General features: G+C 46.6%; 1 protein-coding gene across 2 annotated transcripts in view; it reads left to right on the top strand.

Annotated features, from left to right (window-relative positions):
- MELTF (melanotransferrin) overlaps window positions 1-14,506 on the top strand; it is a 47,125-nt gene that overhangs the window by 16,100 nt on the left and 16,519 nt on the right. For both annotated transcript variants that reach the window (XM_077347920.1, XM_077347918.1), the window contains exons 8-9: window positions 2,581-2,761; window positions 8,122-8,273. In XM_077347920.1, coding sequence (XP_077204035.1) covers window positions 2,581-2,761; window positions 8,122-8,273 — 333 coding nt within the window. The remainder of the gene's footprint in view (window positions 1-2,580; window positions 2,762-8,121; window positions 8,274-14,506) is intronic.

Raw genomic sequence — 14,506 nt, 5'->3', positions numbered from 1 at the left:
GCATGGTATAGTGGTTGGACTACAATCTGTAGGTCACAGGTTTATATGTTATGCTTTGGAGGTTTGCTGTGTGACCTTGGGCCAATCTCTCTCTCTCTCTCTCTCTCTCTCTCTCTCTGTCACACACACACACATACAGCTGAACCTACCTCACAGGGTTGTTGTGAAGATAAAAAGGGAAAAGGGAAAATCATTATAATGTACTTGGGTACCCAATGATGATAAAAATGGAATAACAAATGAAGTAAATAAATAAATAAGGCCTTCAGCGACTTCTGAGTAGAAGATCAAGTGGCAATTTTCCACAGGCAAGGTCCTTGCAGACACCAGAAGTTTTAAGAGATTAAAAAGTATTGTTTATTCATTTTTTTATTTTTGCATTTATACCCTGCCCTTCCCAGGTGTGTCAGGGTGGCTAATCGAAGCATTAAAAACATATAATAAAATTAATATCAAGTTTAAAAACATAAAAATAAAAATTCAATATTAAATAAATACAACTGGTCTTCAAAAAGTTCCCACACTTTTGCATTTTGGTTGGAAATGGTGAGGAAGGGAGGAATAGTCATTGGTTGTATCTGAGAGTGTCATGTGAGTAGTCTGTCTGGCAAGCCAGCTGGCCTTGCATTTTAGTATAAGAGCTGTCACACTTGAGGGCTGCGAACCTTAGAAATTGCACCGTTCTGTAATACACAGTGACCATGAGGAATAAAGAAAGAATCCTGGAACTAAACAAATTTAGAGTCCAGCAGGGGCACCTTTAAAACCAACATAGTTTTATTCACAGTATGAGCTTTTGGGTGCATGCACACTTCCTCAGATACAACATCTGGACTCTTAATTTGTTCTGCTGCTTCAGACCAACACGGCTATCCACTTGAACCCTGGAAGTGATTCTTGAAAACAGAAGAATAACAGTTGAAGCAGTTTCAGGAAAACTGAGGGTGAGTGTTGGCTGTGCCTATGCCCTGATTCAGAACAGCTCTGAGTTCAGTGAAGTGTGGGTGCCTAAGCAACTGACAATCGAGAAGGTGACTATTTTCTGTAGCAGTCGCTGGGGATGAAATGTGGGCTCACCACTGCTAGCCTGAAAGCAAGTGGCAGAGTATGCAATGGAAACATCTATCATCTCTTGTGGAAGAAAAATTCAAGACGCAACCATTGACTGAAAAGTTGATGTTTACCATCTTCTAGGATTATTGTGGTCATGGATGTAGCTGGACATCCTGAACGCTCTGCCTCTGTCATACTAGTATGGCCATTTTCGAATATTTCAATCCACTCATAGATGACTCTACAAGAGAGAACTTTATCCCCATAGTGACCACACAGGCAGAGATGAATTTGTGTTCCTGACATACCTTCTGCCCACAAAAAGCATATGACAGAACACTGCAGCTTCAGAGGGGGTGCCCCTCCCCGCAGCAGTCGCACAGATCATGGGATGGCCCCATTCGGCAGCAGGGGCAGTGCCCTCCCCCACAGCGTGGGTCGTGGGGCGGTCTCAGCCAGCTTTGGGGATGGTACCCCACCCCACAGCATTCACACAGCTGTTCCAGGCTTCTTTAGGGGCTGTGCCTCACCCCAGTGTGGTCCTGAAGCAACCCCAGCCAGTTTCATAGAATCCTAGAGTTGGAAGGGGCCATACAGGCCATCTAGTCCAATCCATCTAGTTTCGGGGAGGTGCCTCACTGCACATCAGCCCCATTGGTTGCGGGGCAGCCCCAATGGCTTCAGCAGCTCCACCTCCACTTCTGCCAGCTTTTCCAGCACCTTGGCTATAGCCTCAGCCATCTCTGCTTACAATCTCCCCGCATCTTCTGCCACGCTCCCAGGGGCATGACTATGGACATCATGTTCGTATCAATTTCTGTCCCAGGGGGCATGCCGGAAAATATGTTCCACATCAAAAAAGAGGTGAAGGAGTCAAACTATTTGCTCAGATGGCATTTAGCTTCAGGGGTTGTAGACAAGGAGGCCAGCAAACTATAAAATTATTTCTAGGTCTGGCAGCACAGCTCTGTCTTGGAGGACCTGTGGGCTTGTTTAAGGTCCCGCAGGGTCCTGATCTCATTTGGCAGAGTATTCTCCCAGGCTGGGGCCAGGGCCTTCGCTTAGAAGCTGATTTAACTTCCTTGGGGCTGGGGGGTCCTATGTTAAAATCTCTCCAACTATTATTTATTTATATCCAATGTTTCTCCACAATGGGTACCCACTATCTTTACTACACTTTCCCACCTGTATTTTATCCTCACAACAACAGCTTTGTGAAGCGGATGAGTCTGGGAGAAAGCAACTGGCCCAAGGTGACTGGGAGTGAGTCAAGTGTGAGAGAAGGACCCACCAGCCAGCTTCCAGGGCGGAGCAAAGAATCAGACCAGTGTCTCTCACTACAGCCTACTTGGGCAGACATCAATCAGGTCCAACTAAGGAAAGGCTCCTCCAGAGAAGAAAGGAAGGCTTTGGGCAGAGCCATGGCTTGTGCCCCCCCCCCTTCCCCAATTGTCCCCAGTTGCTGGAGGATTCCTGTGGCCTCAGGAATGCCGGTATTTAACAGATGCCCGTCTGTCCACATTACAGCAAAAGTTTAATGATGAAAGCTCCAGTTTCCGGATGTTTGACTCAGTGGCTTATGGTGGGAAGAACCTTCTCTTCAAAGACTCCACCACACAGCTGGTTCCCATTGAGGAGCAGACCTACCAGACATGGCTCGGAACGGAGTATTTACATGCTGTGCAGGGCCTGGATTGTGACCCGACAAGTAAGTGCCACTCGGAGGGGGGGGGGGGGAGGTGTCCAACATGGAAGATATCCTTTTCTGGATGGGGCTATGCTGTCCCCAAAGGAGCAGGTTTCTAGCCTGGGGGTGCTTCTGTAGGATATGCTAGAAATATTTCATTTAAATACCAAGCTCCAAGGACCAAAGCCCTGGCAATGAACGTAAAAGGAACATGGGGGGAGGGGAGTGGGCAAGGCCAACCATAAGTTCAGCAAACAGGTTTCACAGGTGGTGGAAAGGCAGAGAAAAAAATAGGCAGAGAAGAAAATAGATGCCGAAGAGGCCAGGAGGTATTCTGCATGGAGCCAAATAAAACAGTTTTAAAAATAACCAGTTTAGACCGCTTTATTATATTACAATCATAGTTCTGCATTGAATATAGTCTGTTGAAAAACTACGTTGCAATGCTCTCTGCATGAAACAATTCATAGCCTTGCCCCCTGTAGTTTTGCCAACTCCGCTTTGTTCTCTAATGTAGTCACTAATCTGCATAACTAAAGAGCTTATCTGCATGCCTCATGCCTGCATGATCATCTCAGGCAGGCAGGAGAGAAATGAATCAGTGAAAAGACGCTTAAAGCACCGAAGAGGCAGTTCACCAAGCAGAGCAAAATCAGTTTTGCGGAGTAAATTAACTCTTCTGTGCTGAGATCAGAAAAACAGCAATGTATTTAGTGAGTTTTCATCAGTTTATCCATCATGCAGAAGAGGCCCAGGAAAAATAAGTCTGGTAACAGCTAGAAGTACAGCTGGAGGGAATGAAAGCACAGGGGGAGGGGGAGGGGAGGCTACTATTCACCAACTATAGTGCACCAACTGTGCACTATTCACCAACTCCTCTCCCCAACAAGACCCACCCTTGGCCCTGGGAGACACCCAGTTGCTGACTGCTGCCAAAGAGCGGGGGGGGGGGGGGAGGTCAGTGCACCCTGTGTCCCTGCATGGTGAGAAGTGTTTTGTGGGGAAAAGAGGATCCCTCAGGTATGTGGGTCCCAGACCATGAAAGGCCTTAAAGGTCAGCACCAAGACCTAGAACCTAATCCAAGCAACCAATGCAGCTGCCTCAGCACAGGCTGGCTACCTTGAGCTATGCCTCCATAGTTAGCAAAGCATCTAAGGTCACCCCCAGATTGCTGGTTTGTGACATGATAGACAGTTGCATCCCTGCCAGGAGGGGCAAACATGCTGTCTGATCCAATGCCTTCTTTCCCTGCCATAGGACCTCCATCTTAGAGGGGTTGAGTCTCAGGAGACTCTGCTCAAGCCATCCAGTCATGGCTTCCAAACATTTGGCAAATGGTTCTGGGGGAAGATCTGAGTGGCCATCCATAAGGAAATAGAGATGGATCAGGTGAATGCTGTGGATATAGTTTCTCGATTTCAGTAAAAATTTTGATAAATATTTTGAGAAAATATCCAAGAGGCAGGACCTTGTCATCATGGGTGACTTCAATTTCCCAGATGTGTGCTGGGAAACAAGCTCTGCGAAGCGTCCTCAGTCATGCAACTTTCTGACTTGCCTGGCTGACAATTTCATTTATCAAATGGTAGATGAACCCACAAAAGGTTCAGCCATACTGGACTTAAAACTGACCAACAGGCAAGAGTTGGTGGATGAGGTGAAGGAGGTGGGGACCCTAGGGGGAAGTGACCATGTCCTCATAGAATTCCTTTTGAGATGGGGAGCCAAGGAAGCTTGTAGCCAGACGCGGATGTTGGATTTTCGTAGGGCAAACTTTAATAAACTCAGAGACATGATGAGTGTCATACCATGGACGAAAATGCTGGAAGGGAAGGGAGCATGTGAAGAGTGGGCACTACTCAAACAAGAGCTATTGCATGCTCAATCAATGACTATCCCAGAAAGACAAAAACACTGCAGGAGCTCTAAGAAGCCTATTTGGACGAACAGAGAACTTCAAGAGGAAATAAGAAAGAAAAGGAAAATATTCACGAAATGGAGGGAAGGACAGAGCTCTAAAGAAGAGTACCTACAGGTTACTAGGCACTGTAGATCAATCATCAGAAAGGCCAAAGCTGAGAGTGAGCTAAGATTGGCCAAGGAAGCCCACTGTAAAAAGAAAAGATTTTTCAGTTATGTGAGGAGCAAACGTAAAGTAAAGGAGGCAATAGGCCCACTGTTGGGTGCGGATGAACAAACTCTAACGGAAGATGCAGAGAAAGCAGAAAGGCTTAGTGCCTATTTTACATGTGTTTTTTCCCACAGGTCAAAGGGTTTAGGCACATCTAGAGATGGCAGTAGCCAAAGGATAGTGTCTGGGTGGCAGGTTAACATGGATAGAGAGGTTGTCAAGAGGCATTTAGCTGCACTGGGTGAGTTCAAATCCCCTGGGCCGGATGAAATGCACCCGAGAGTGCTCAAAGAACTTTCCAGAGAACTTGCACAGACCTTGTCCATCATCTTCAGGACCTCTTTAAGGACTGGAGATGTCCCGGAGGACTGGAAGAGAGCAAATGTTATTCCGATCTTCAAAAAAGGGAGGAATGATGACTCAGGAAACTACAGACCAATGAGTCTGACCTCTGTTGTGGGGTAGATAATGGAGCAGATATTAAAGGGAGTGATCCGCAAACATCTGGAGGACAATTTGGTGATCCAAGGAAGTCAGCATGGACTTATCTACAACAGGTCTTGCCAGACCAACCTGGTTTTCTTTTTTGACCAAATAACAAGTTTGTTGGATTGTGGAAATTCGGTTGATGTCATTTACTTGGATTTTAGTAAAGCTTTTGACAAGGTGCCCTATGATGTTCTGATGGATAAGTTGAAGGACTGCAATCTGGTTTTTCAGATAGTCAGGTGGATAGGGAATTGGTTAGAGAACCGCACTCAAAGAGTTGTTGTCAATGGTGTTTCATCAGACTGGAGAGAGGTGAGTAGCGGGGTACCTCAGGGCTCGGTGCTTGGCCCGGTACTTTTTAACGTATTTATTAATGATCTAGATGAGGGGGTGGAGGGACTAATCAAGTTTGCAGATGACACCAAATTGGGAAGACTGGCAAATACTCCGGAAGATAGAGACAGAGTTCAACGAGATCTGAACACAATGGAAAAATGGGCAAATGAGAACAAGATGCAGTTTAATAAAGATAAGTGTAAAGTTCTGCATCTGGGTCAGAAAAATGAAAAGCATGCCTACTGGATGGGGGATACGCTTCTAGGTAACACTGTGTGTGAACGAGACCTTGGGGTACTTGTGGATTGTAAACTAAACATGAGCAGGCAGTGTGATGCAGCAGTAAAAACAGTGAATGCCATTTTGGTCTGTATCAACAGGGGCATAACATCAAAATCACAAGATGTCATAGTCCCATTGTATACGGCACTGGTCAGACCACACCTGGAGTACTGTGTGCAGTTTTGGAGGCCTCACTTCAAGAAGGATGTAGATAAAATTGAAAGGGTACAGAGAAGAGCGACGAAGTTGATCTGGGGCCAAGGGACCAAGCCCTATGAAGATAGGTTGAGGGACTTGGGAATGTTCAGCCTGGAGAAAAGGAGGTTGAGAGGGGACATGATAGCCCTCTAGCCAGTTTGGTGTAGTGGTTAGGAGTGCAGACTTGTAATCTGGCATGCCAGGTTCGATTCTGCGCTCCCCCACATGCAACCAGCTGGGTGACCTTGGGCTCGCCACGGCACTGATAAAACTGTTCTGACCGGGCAGTGATATCAGGGCTCTCTCAGCCTCACCCACCCCACAGGGTGTCTGTTGTGGGGGGAGGAATGGGAAGGCGACTGTAAGCCGCTTTGAGCCTCCTTCGGGTAGGGAAAAGCGGCATATAAGAACCAACTCTTCTTCTTCTTCTTCTCTAAGTATTTGAAAGGTCGTCATTTGGAGGAGGGCAGGATGCTGTTCCCATTGGCTGCAGAGGAAAGGAAAGGGTTTAAACTTCAAGTACAACGATATAGGCTAGATATGAGGAAAAAATTTTCACAGTCAGAGTAGTTCAGCAGTGGAATAGGCTGCCTAAGGAGGTGGTGAGCTCCCCCTCACTGGCAGTCTTCAAGCAAAGGCTGGATACACACTTTTCTTGGATGCTTTAGGATGCTTAGGGCTGATCCTGCGTTGAGCAGGGGGTTGGACTAGATGGCCTGTACGGCCTCTTCCAACTCTATGATTCTATGATATGGTTCCAAAAAAAGAGATGATTTTGTTTGATATTTGTTCTAATATTGGTTGGACCAAAACCAATGGGTTTAAATTAATTGAAAATAATTCAAAAGAATTTTCGGCTAAACATCCATAAGATATTCCTGACAGTTAGGGCGGTTCCTCAGGGGAACAGGCTTCCTTGAGAGGTGGTGGGTTCTCCTCCTTTGGAAGTTTTAAAGCAGAGCCTAGATAGTCATCTGACAGAAATGCTGATTTTATGAACAGATTGTGAGTGGGTGGGTAGGAAGGGATGTGCCCGTGTTTGTGTCTTGTGGCCCTTTCCTCACATAGAAAATTGTTGATTGCTGCTGTGGGACGGTAGGTGAATTCCCTCCAGGCCAGGCTGGATTCTGGAGATTTTTGGGGGGATGGGGGATCACTTGGGCATTAAATTGGGGTCACTGTGGGGAGGCAGGTTATTGTGCAGGGGGTTGGACTAGATGACCCTGGAGATTCAATTCTATGATTCTACAGTGGCAGTCTTCTTCTTTTGGTGATCGGTTGAGCAGATCATCCTCTTTTTATTGTATTTGGACTGTTGTGTAACCCGCCACGAGTTGGTTTCCAAGAATGGCGAGTAATATATTAAAAAATAATATGCTGCTGTAGGTGCTGCAGGATTTTTTGCCTTGTTTATAATACGTTTCCATTCTTGGTGATTGGTGGCAGTAGTTTTGGCCATATGCTTAGGCAATCGCTGGTTTCTCCAGGAGCAGTAAATGGGGGGACAGTTAGCTCCCCCATTTCAAATAGTTCTCTTTCTTGTCTCTGATTGGCTCACTCATGTTTTCCTAAGAACCGTTAGTTAGTTCTCTTCTTCCCTCCAGGCATCCAGGCCTCTCTCTCTCCTCTCTCCCTGTACAATTTGTTCTCTTAATGAACCCATTTTATTCTTAAGCAGATCTGCTCAACTGCTATGCATATTTAGACTCTGCAACAAGATCTCAGGTTGTTGGGCGGGAAAGATTGTTCTGACCCTGAGGTTCTGGAGAGGAGCTTCCACTCAGAGCCAGAAGTTCGGAGCCAGCCAGTCCAGGTGCTGACTGGAAATTTTAAGGCTTCATGTCTGTCCAAAACATAAGTTACATTTTCAGTTGAGGATGCAAACCTCAGGGTTAAACATGTGAATTCCCCGTCAGTCCTCCCACTGTTTGTGTTTTAACACAGGATTGCCCAAATCTCTGCGCTGGTGCGTCTTGTCAACAGAAGAGATCTGGAAATGCAACAAAATGGCCCTGGCCTTTAAGGAGAGAAACTTGAAGCCTGAAATCCAGTGTGTTTCTGCGGCGAGTCCAGAGCAGTGCATGGAACAGATTCAGGTGAAGCGTCCGTGGCAGAAGCCTTCCTGAGCATTGTCAGTTGGTGCCTGTGGCAGGCCACGCCTCCAGGGACCCCCAGCCTTGTTGCATGTCGCTCCAGGCAAAGGCACACAGGGCTCCCAGAGAGGCCTCAGAACCGTCTCACCAGTACTGCGTTCTGGGCCTTGCAGCACAGCTCCAGGAGCCCCAAGGCCTAGTGCAGGGGTAGTCAAACTGCGGCCCACCAGATGTCCATGGACTACAATTCTCATGAGCCCCATGCCAGCAAACACTGGCAGGGGCTCAAGGGGACTGTAGTCCATGGACATCTGGTGGGCCACAGTTTGACTACCCCTGGTCTAGAGGGACAGTGCCCTGCTACAAAGGCAGAGATCTCCACATGAATGGGGGGTTGTCTCCACATTTCCCTCTACATACACACACACACACACATGGTTGCCAGGTTCCTCCTAGTCACTGGCAGGGGATGGGGGTAGAGTTGCCAACTCCAGGTGCGGAAACTGCTAGAGATTTGGGGGGTGGAGAGGACAGGGACTCAGTGAGGGATACTGCCATAGAGTCCAACCTCCAAAACATAAATTTTCTCCTGGGGAACTGATCTCTTTAATCAGGAGATGAGCTGTTATTCTGGGGAACATCCAGGCCCCATCAGGAGGCTGGCATCCTAATAATACAGACCTGGGCTGAATCTGCATGGAGCTTTTATTCCAATCCCAGGTAACAGAATCATAGAATATCATAGAATATAGAGTTGGAAGGTACTTCATGGGTCATCTAGTCCAACCCCCTGCACTATGCAGGACACTCACATCCCAATCACTGATCTACTGTAACCTGCCACCCCGTTGCCTTCACAGAATCAGCCTCTCCATCTGATGGCTATCCAGCCTCTGTTTAAAAATTTCCAAATTTATTTTTAACTAATTTCATCCCATTGTTTCGGGTCCATCCCTCCGGGGCAAGAGAGAACAACTCTGCTCCATCCTCTATATGGCAGGCTTTTAAATACTTGAAGATGGTTATCAAATCCCCTCTCAGTTATCTACTCTCCAGGCTAAACAGACAAAGCTCCCTCAACCTTTCTTCATACGTCAGTCTCCAAACCCTTCATCATTGTTGCCCTCTTCTAGACACGCTTCAGTTTGTCTACCTCCCTCTTCAACTGGGGTGCCCAAAACTGAACACAGTACTCCAAGTGAGGCCGAACCAGAACAGCGTAGAACGGTACCATCACTTCTCGGGATCTGGACACGATACTCTGTTTGATACAGCCCAAAATCCCATCTGCCTTTTTAGCCCCCGAGTCACACTGCTGACTAATGTTCAGTGTATGATCTACTAAGACTCCTAGATCCTTTTTCCACATGCTACTGCTAAGACAAGTCTCCCCCATCCTATATTGGTGTATTTGTTTTTTCCTACCTAAATGCAGAACATTACATTTGACACTATTGATCTTCATATTATTCAGTTTAGCCCACTTCTCGAGCCTATCAAGATCATCCTGTATTCTGATTCTGCCTTCTGTTGGGTTTGCTACGCCTCCCAGTTTAGGATGCCTGCACATTAAATAAGTATCTTCTCTAAGCCCTCATCCAGATCATTTATAAATATGTTGGACAACACAGGCCCCAGGGCAGTTCCCTGGGGTACTCCACTTGTCATTCTTTTCCAAGAGGATGCTGAACCATTAACAAGTAACCTTTGGATACGAGCTGTCAATCAGCTATCGATCCACTTGACAGAATTAGAACCTCATTTTACCAACTTGTCAACAAGGATATCATGTGGAACCTTATCAAAAGCTTTACTCAAATCCAGATAAACTATGCCCACAGCATTCTCCTGATCCAGCAAGGTAGTCACTTTCTTGAAAAAAGAGATAAGGTTGGTCTGACATGACTTGTTCTTGCAAAACAAGAACATTTTCATTTTTCTGGGTCAGAAAAATGAAAAGAATGGCTACTGGATGGGGAATACGCTTCTAGGTAACACTGTGTGTGAACAAGACCTTGGGGTACTTGTGGATTGTAAACTAAACATGAGCAGGCAGTGAGGGGGAGCTCACCACCTCATTAGGCAGCCTATTCCACTGCTGAACTACTCTGACTGTGAAAAACTTTTTCCTGATATCTAGTCTATATCGTTGTACTTGTAGTTTAAACCCATTACTGCGTGTCCTCTCCTCTGTAGCCAATGGAAACAGCATCCTGCCCTCCTCCAAGTGACAACCTTTCAAATAGTTAATGAGGGCTATCATGTCCCCTCTCAACCTCCTTTTCTCCAGGCTGAACATTCCCAAGTCCCTCAACCTATCTTCATAGGGCTTGGTCCCTTGGCCCCAGATCATCTTCATCGCTCTCTTCTGTACCCTTTCAATTTTATTTACGTCCTTCTTGACGTCAGGCCTCCAGAACTGCACACAGAACTCCAGGTGTGGTCTGACCAGTGCCGTATACAATGGGACTATGACATCTTGTGATTTTGATGTGATCTCCCTGTTGATACAGCCCAAATGGCATTTGCCTTTTTTACCGCTGCATCACACTGCCTGCTCATGTTTAGCTTACAATCCACAAGTACCCCAAGGTCTCGTTCACACACAGTGTTACCTAGAAGCATATCCCCCATCCAGTAGGTATGCTTTTCATTTTTCTGACCCAGATGCAGAACTTTACACTTATCTTTATTAAATTGCATCTTGTTCTCATTTGCCCATTTTTCCATTGTGTTCACATCTCGTTGAACTCTGTCTCTATCTTCCGGAGTATTTGCCAGTCCTCCCAATGTGGTGTCATCTGCAAACTTGATGAGTAGTCCCACCACCCTCTCATCTAGATCATTAATAAATATGTTAAAAAGTACCGGGCCGAGCACCGAGCCCTGAGGTACCCCACTACTCACCTCCCTCCAGTCTGATGAAACACCATTGACAACTACTCTTTGAGTGCGGTTCTCTAACCAATTCCCTATCCACCTAACTATCTGAAAATCCAGATTGCAGTCCTTCAATTTATCCATCATAACATCACAGGGAACCTTATCAAAAGCTTTACTAAAATCCAAGTAAACGACATCAATCGAATTTCCACGATCCAGCAAACCTGTCACTTGGTCAAAAAAGGAAACCAGGTTGGTCTGACAGGACCTGTTGGTCCTGACTTCCTTGGATCACCAAACTGTCCTCCAGATGTTTGCAGATCGCTGCCTTTAATATCTGCTCCATTATCTTATCCACAACAGAGGTCAGACTCACTGGTCTGTCGTTTCCCAGGTCATCCTTCCTCCCTTTTTTGAAGATCGGCATAATGTTTGCTCTCTTCCAGTCCTCCCGGACATCTCCAGTCCTTAAAGAGGTCCCAACGATGATGGACAAGGCCTGTGCAAGTTCTCCGGAAAGACCATGATCCAGAAATCGTAGACTATGATCCAGAAATCCAAACGTTTTGTGATGACACCAGTGATGTAGTCAGTCATTTACTTGCATGATTTTTCTCTCTCTTCCTAAGGCACGGCCACTTACCGTAAGGACTGATGAAAACACAACCTGTGTTCCCAGGTCCTTTACCTTTTCCCCCAGATCCACAAAGTTTTCCTTAATATGCTCCATGCTCTGTTGGGCAGTATTATTTGTTCCTACAGGGATGAGAAGGAAGGGGTAGTGATCTATGGGCTTGATGAGCCTCTCCCGCCATTCTGTGATATCCTTGATCTGTGCACCAGGTAGGCAGCAGACCTCTCGAGACAACAAGTCTGGTCTACAGACTTAGGCCTCTATGCCTCTCAGCAAGGAATCCTCAATTACCAGTACCCATTTCTTTTTACCCTTGGGAGCAGACCTAGAACTCTCACTTGCGGGAGCCTGTGAGTTTTTTCCTGGTCTATGTTGGGGCTTGCTCTTCATGGGGAACTGCACATGCTCCTGTGTTCCTGAATCAACTCTTCAGGCAGATCTTTTAACCATTGATTGCTGAGCATCATGGAGCAGACCTTCTTATTCTTCTACTCCTTTGTGTTACATCCTTCCATTTATTACCATCCTGTGTTAGGTACTCCTGATTCTGTTTTAATACATTTCCCTCCTCCTGCAGTGTATTCAATTGTTCCTCTAATCCCTGGTCCTTCTCCTCCAGCAGAGCCATTAATTTACACTTGCTGCATTTGTAAAAGTTGTCCCCCCGAGGTAAGAAGACAAACATTCCGTAGATGGTACATGTGACATGTCACTATCTGAGCTTCTTCAGTCTTCATGCCACTTTGATTAATCTGAAATGCTCCTCAAACAGGCCTACACTTCACTGAACCCTTCAGCTAGATCGTCTGGCGAAGAGCCAACAGCCAAGAGTCCTTTAGATTTTGCTCTTGGCTCCTTACAGAGTATTCTTGTTTGATCCATTACCCAAGAGTCCTTTGGGTTTTTTGGCGTGCGCCTCTGGCAAGCAAAAGCCTTTTATAGCACAAAGGCCTACTCAGCATAGGGCAGAGCAAGCAGTCAGCTCCCAAGTCAACTCCTGAGATAACACTTCCTCCTTCTCCCAGCTCCTCCAGGTACAGGTCAATTCAGTTCCTGCCGTCTGCACGGAATGCAATTTCCATTTTGAGTTTTTTCAATTAAAATGTTCCCTTTGCAACAAGCATGATTGATCCAGAGTGACCCTACCTCTTTCCCACAATATCCTAGAGTGGATATAGCCCTCAGTATTTGAAAAATCGGCATGAGAAAGCATGCACATCTATGCTGGTTCCAAATTTGCTGCTGAGCCTCTGTGGTAGAGAAGCCCTGATTGGCCAAGGATTCAGTTCAAAGGCCTCCTCGTTCCCAGGCTGTAAGCTTGCCTTAAAGCTCCATAAGCCCTAACTTCTCTCGGTTAGAGATTTTCCTCTTGTTTTTTTTTCTCCCTCCTCTGCTGTCTTCAAGCCTCCCCCCCTTGACTTCAAGAAAAGAAAGAGGCTCCTGCTGCACTTGGCTCCCCCCTCCCTTCTGAGCTTCCCTAACCACTTTTCTGTTTCAGTGGGGGGGGGGGAGGAAGACCCTAGTTTAAATCAATCTGGATTCAGCAGGCTCCACAACGAAATAAACAAAGTAAGTGCAGATTCAGTCCTGGTCAATTCACTGTTTTGCCACCTTAAAAAAAAAAAAGGGAGGAGGCTCCAACAATAGTGTGTTTTTTTTTTTTAGAAGGCAGCAAAAAGCCACCTTGAGGACAGGATGAGGAGGCTGGAGCTGGGAGGGAGAGGGAACGATCCCACTTTGAGGGAAGATGTCCCTAGAGCTCCATGACCAAGGAGAGCACTGGGAAGGAGGACACATAAACCTGCTTCTTCCTTGACAGTTGGCCTAAGGTCAACGTTCCCTCCTCAGACCGGCAGCCGCTCAGGGGCTCCCCAGGTACACTTTTCTTTCAAACCCAGCTGCCTGATATTTGTAACCAGGGATGACAGGAGTTGTACTGCAGACCAGGCAGAGAGTTACAGCTGTGTTGGACTGCAAAAGCAAGATCTAAGTCCCATAGCAGCTTAAAGACCAGCCCTGAAAATCTTACTGGTCTTTAAAGTGCTACTGGATTTGAATCTGGACCCAAGCAGAGGCTCTGTAGCTAAACCATGAATCCTCTCCTGGCTTTAGAAGAAGAAGAGTTGGTTCTTAAATGCAGCTTTTCTTTACCTGAAGGAGTCCCCAAGTGGCTTCCAATCACCTGCCCTTTCCTCTCCCCACAACAGACACCCTGGGAGGGAGGTGAGGCTGAGAGAGCCCTGATATTACTGAAGAAGAAGAAGAGTTGGTTTTTATATGCCACTTTTCTCTACCCGAAGGAGGCTCAAAGCGGCTTATATTCGTCTTCCCTTTCCTCTCCCCACAACAGACACCCTGTCAGAGAGGTGAGGCTGAGAGATCCCTGAGGTTACTGCTTGGTCAGAACAACTTGACCTTGGGTGAGCCCAAGGTCACACAGCTGGTTGCATGTAGGGGAGCACAGAATCAAACCTGGTTTGCCAGATTAGAAGTCCGCACTCCTAACCACTACACTAAACTGGCTCTCTCCTTTATCCAGAGGGTTAGAAGGGGGGAAATTATTTTATTTCACAAACCAAGAGAGAGTTCAGGGGCTTATGGATTATGTATTATGAGGTCAACGCTGTTGGGGAAAAGGGCTTTTTTTGGGGGGGGGGGTTGTTTTGGGAATATCCTGGAGGAGGGAGGATGACTGCTGCGGGGGGGGGGGGGCTGGGGC

Source organism: Paroedura picta, chromosome 8 (assembly GCF_049243985.1).
Source record: "Paroedura picta isolate Pp20150507F chromosome 8, Ppicta_v3.0, whole genome shotgun sequence".
Classification (NCBI taxonomy): Eukaryota; Metazoa; Chordata; class Lepidosauria; order Squamata; family Gekkonidae; genus Paroedura; species Paroedura picta.
Note: the sequence above shows the minus strand (reverse complement) of the source record. Positions and strands in the feature narration are given on the sequence as shown.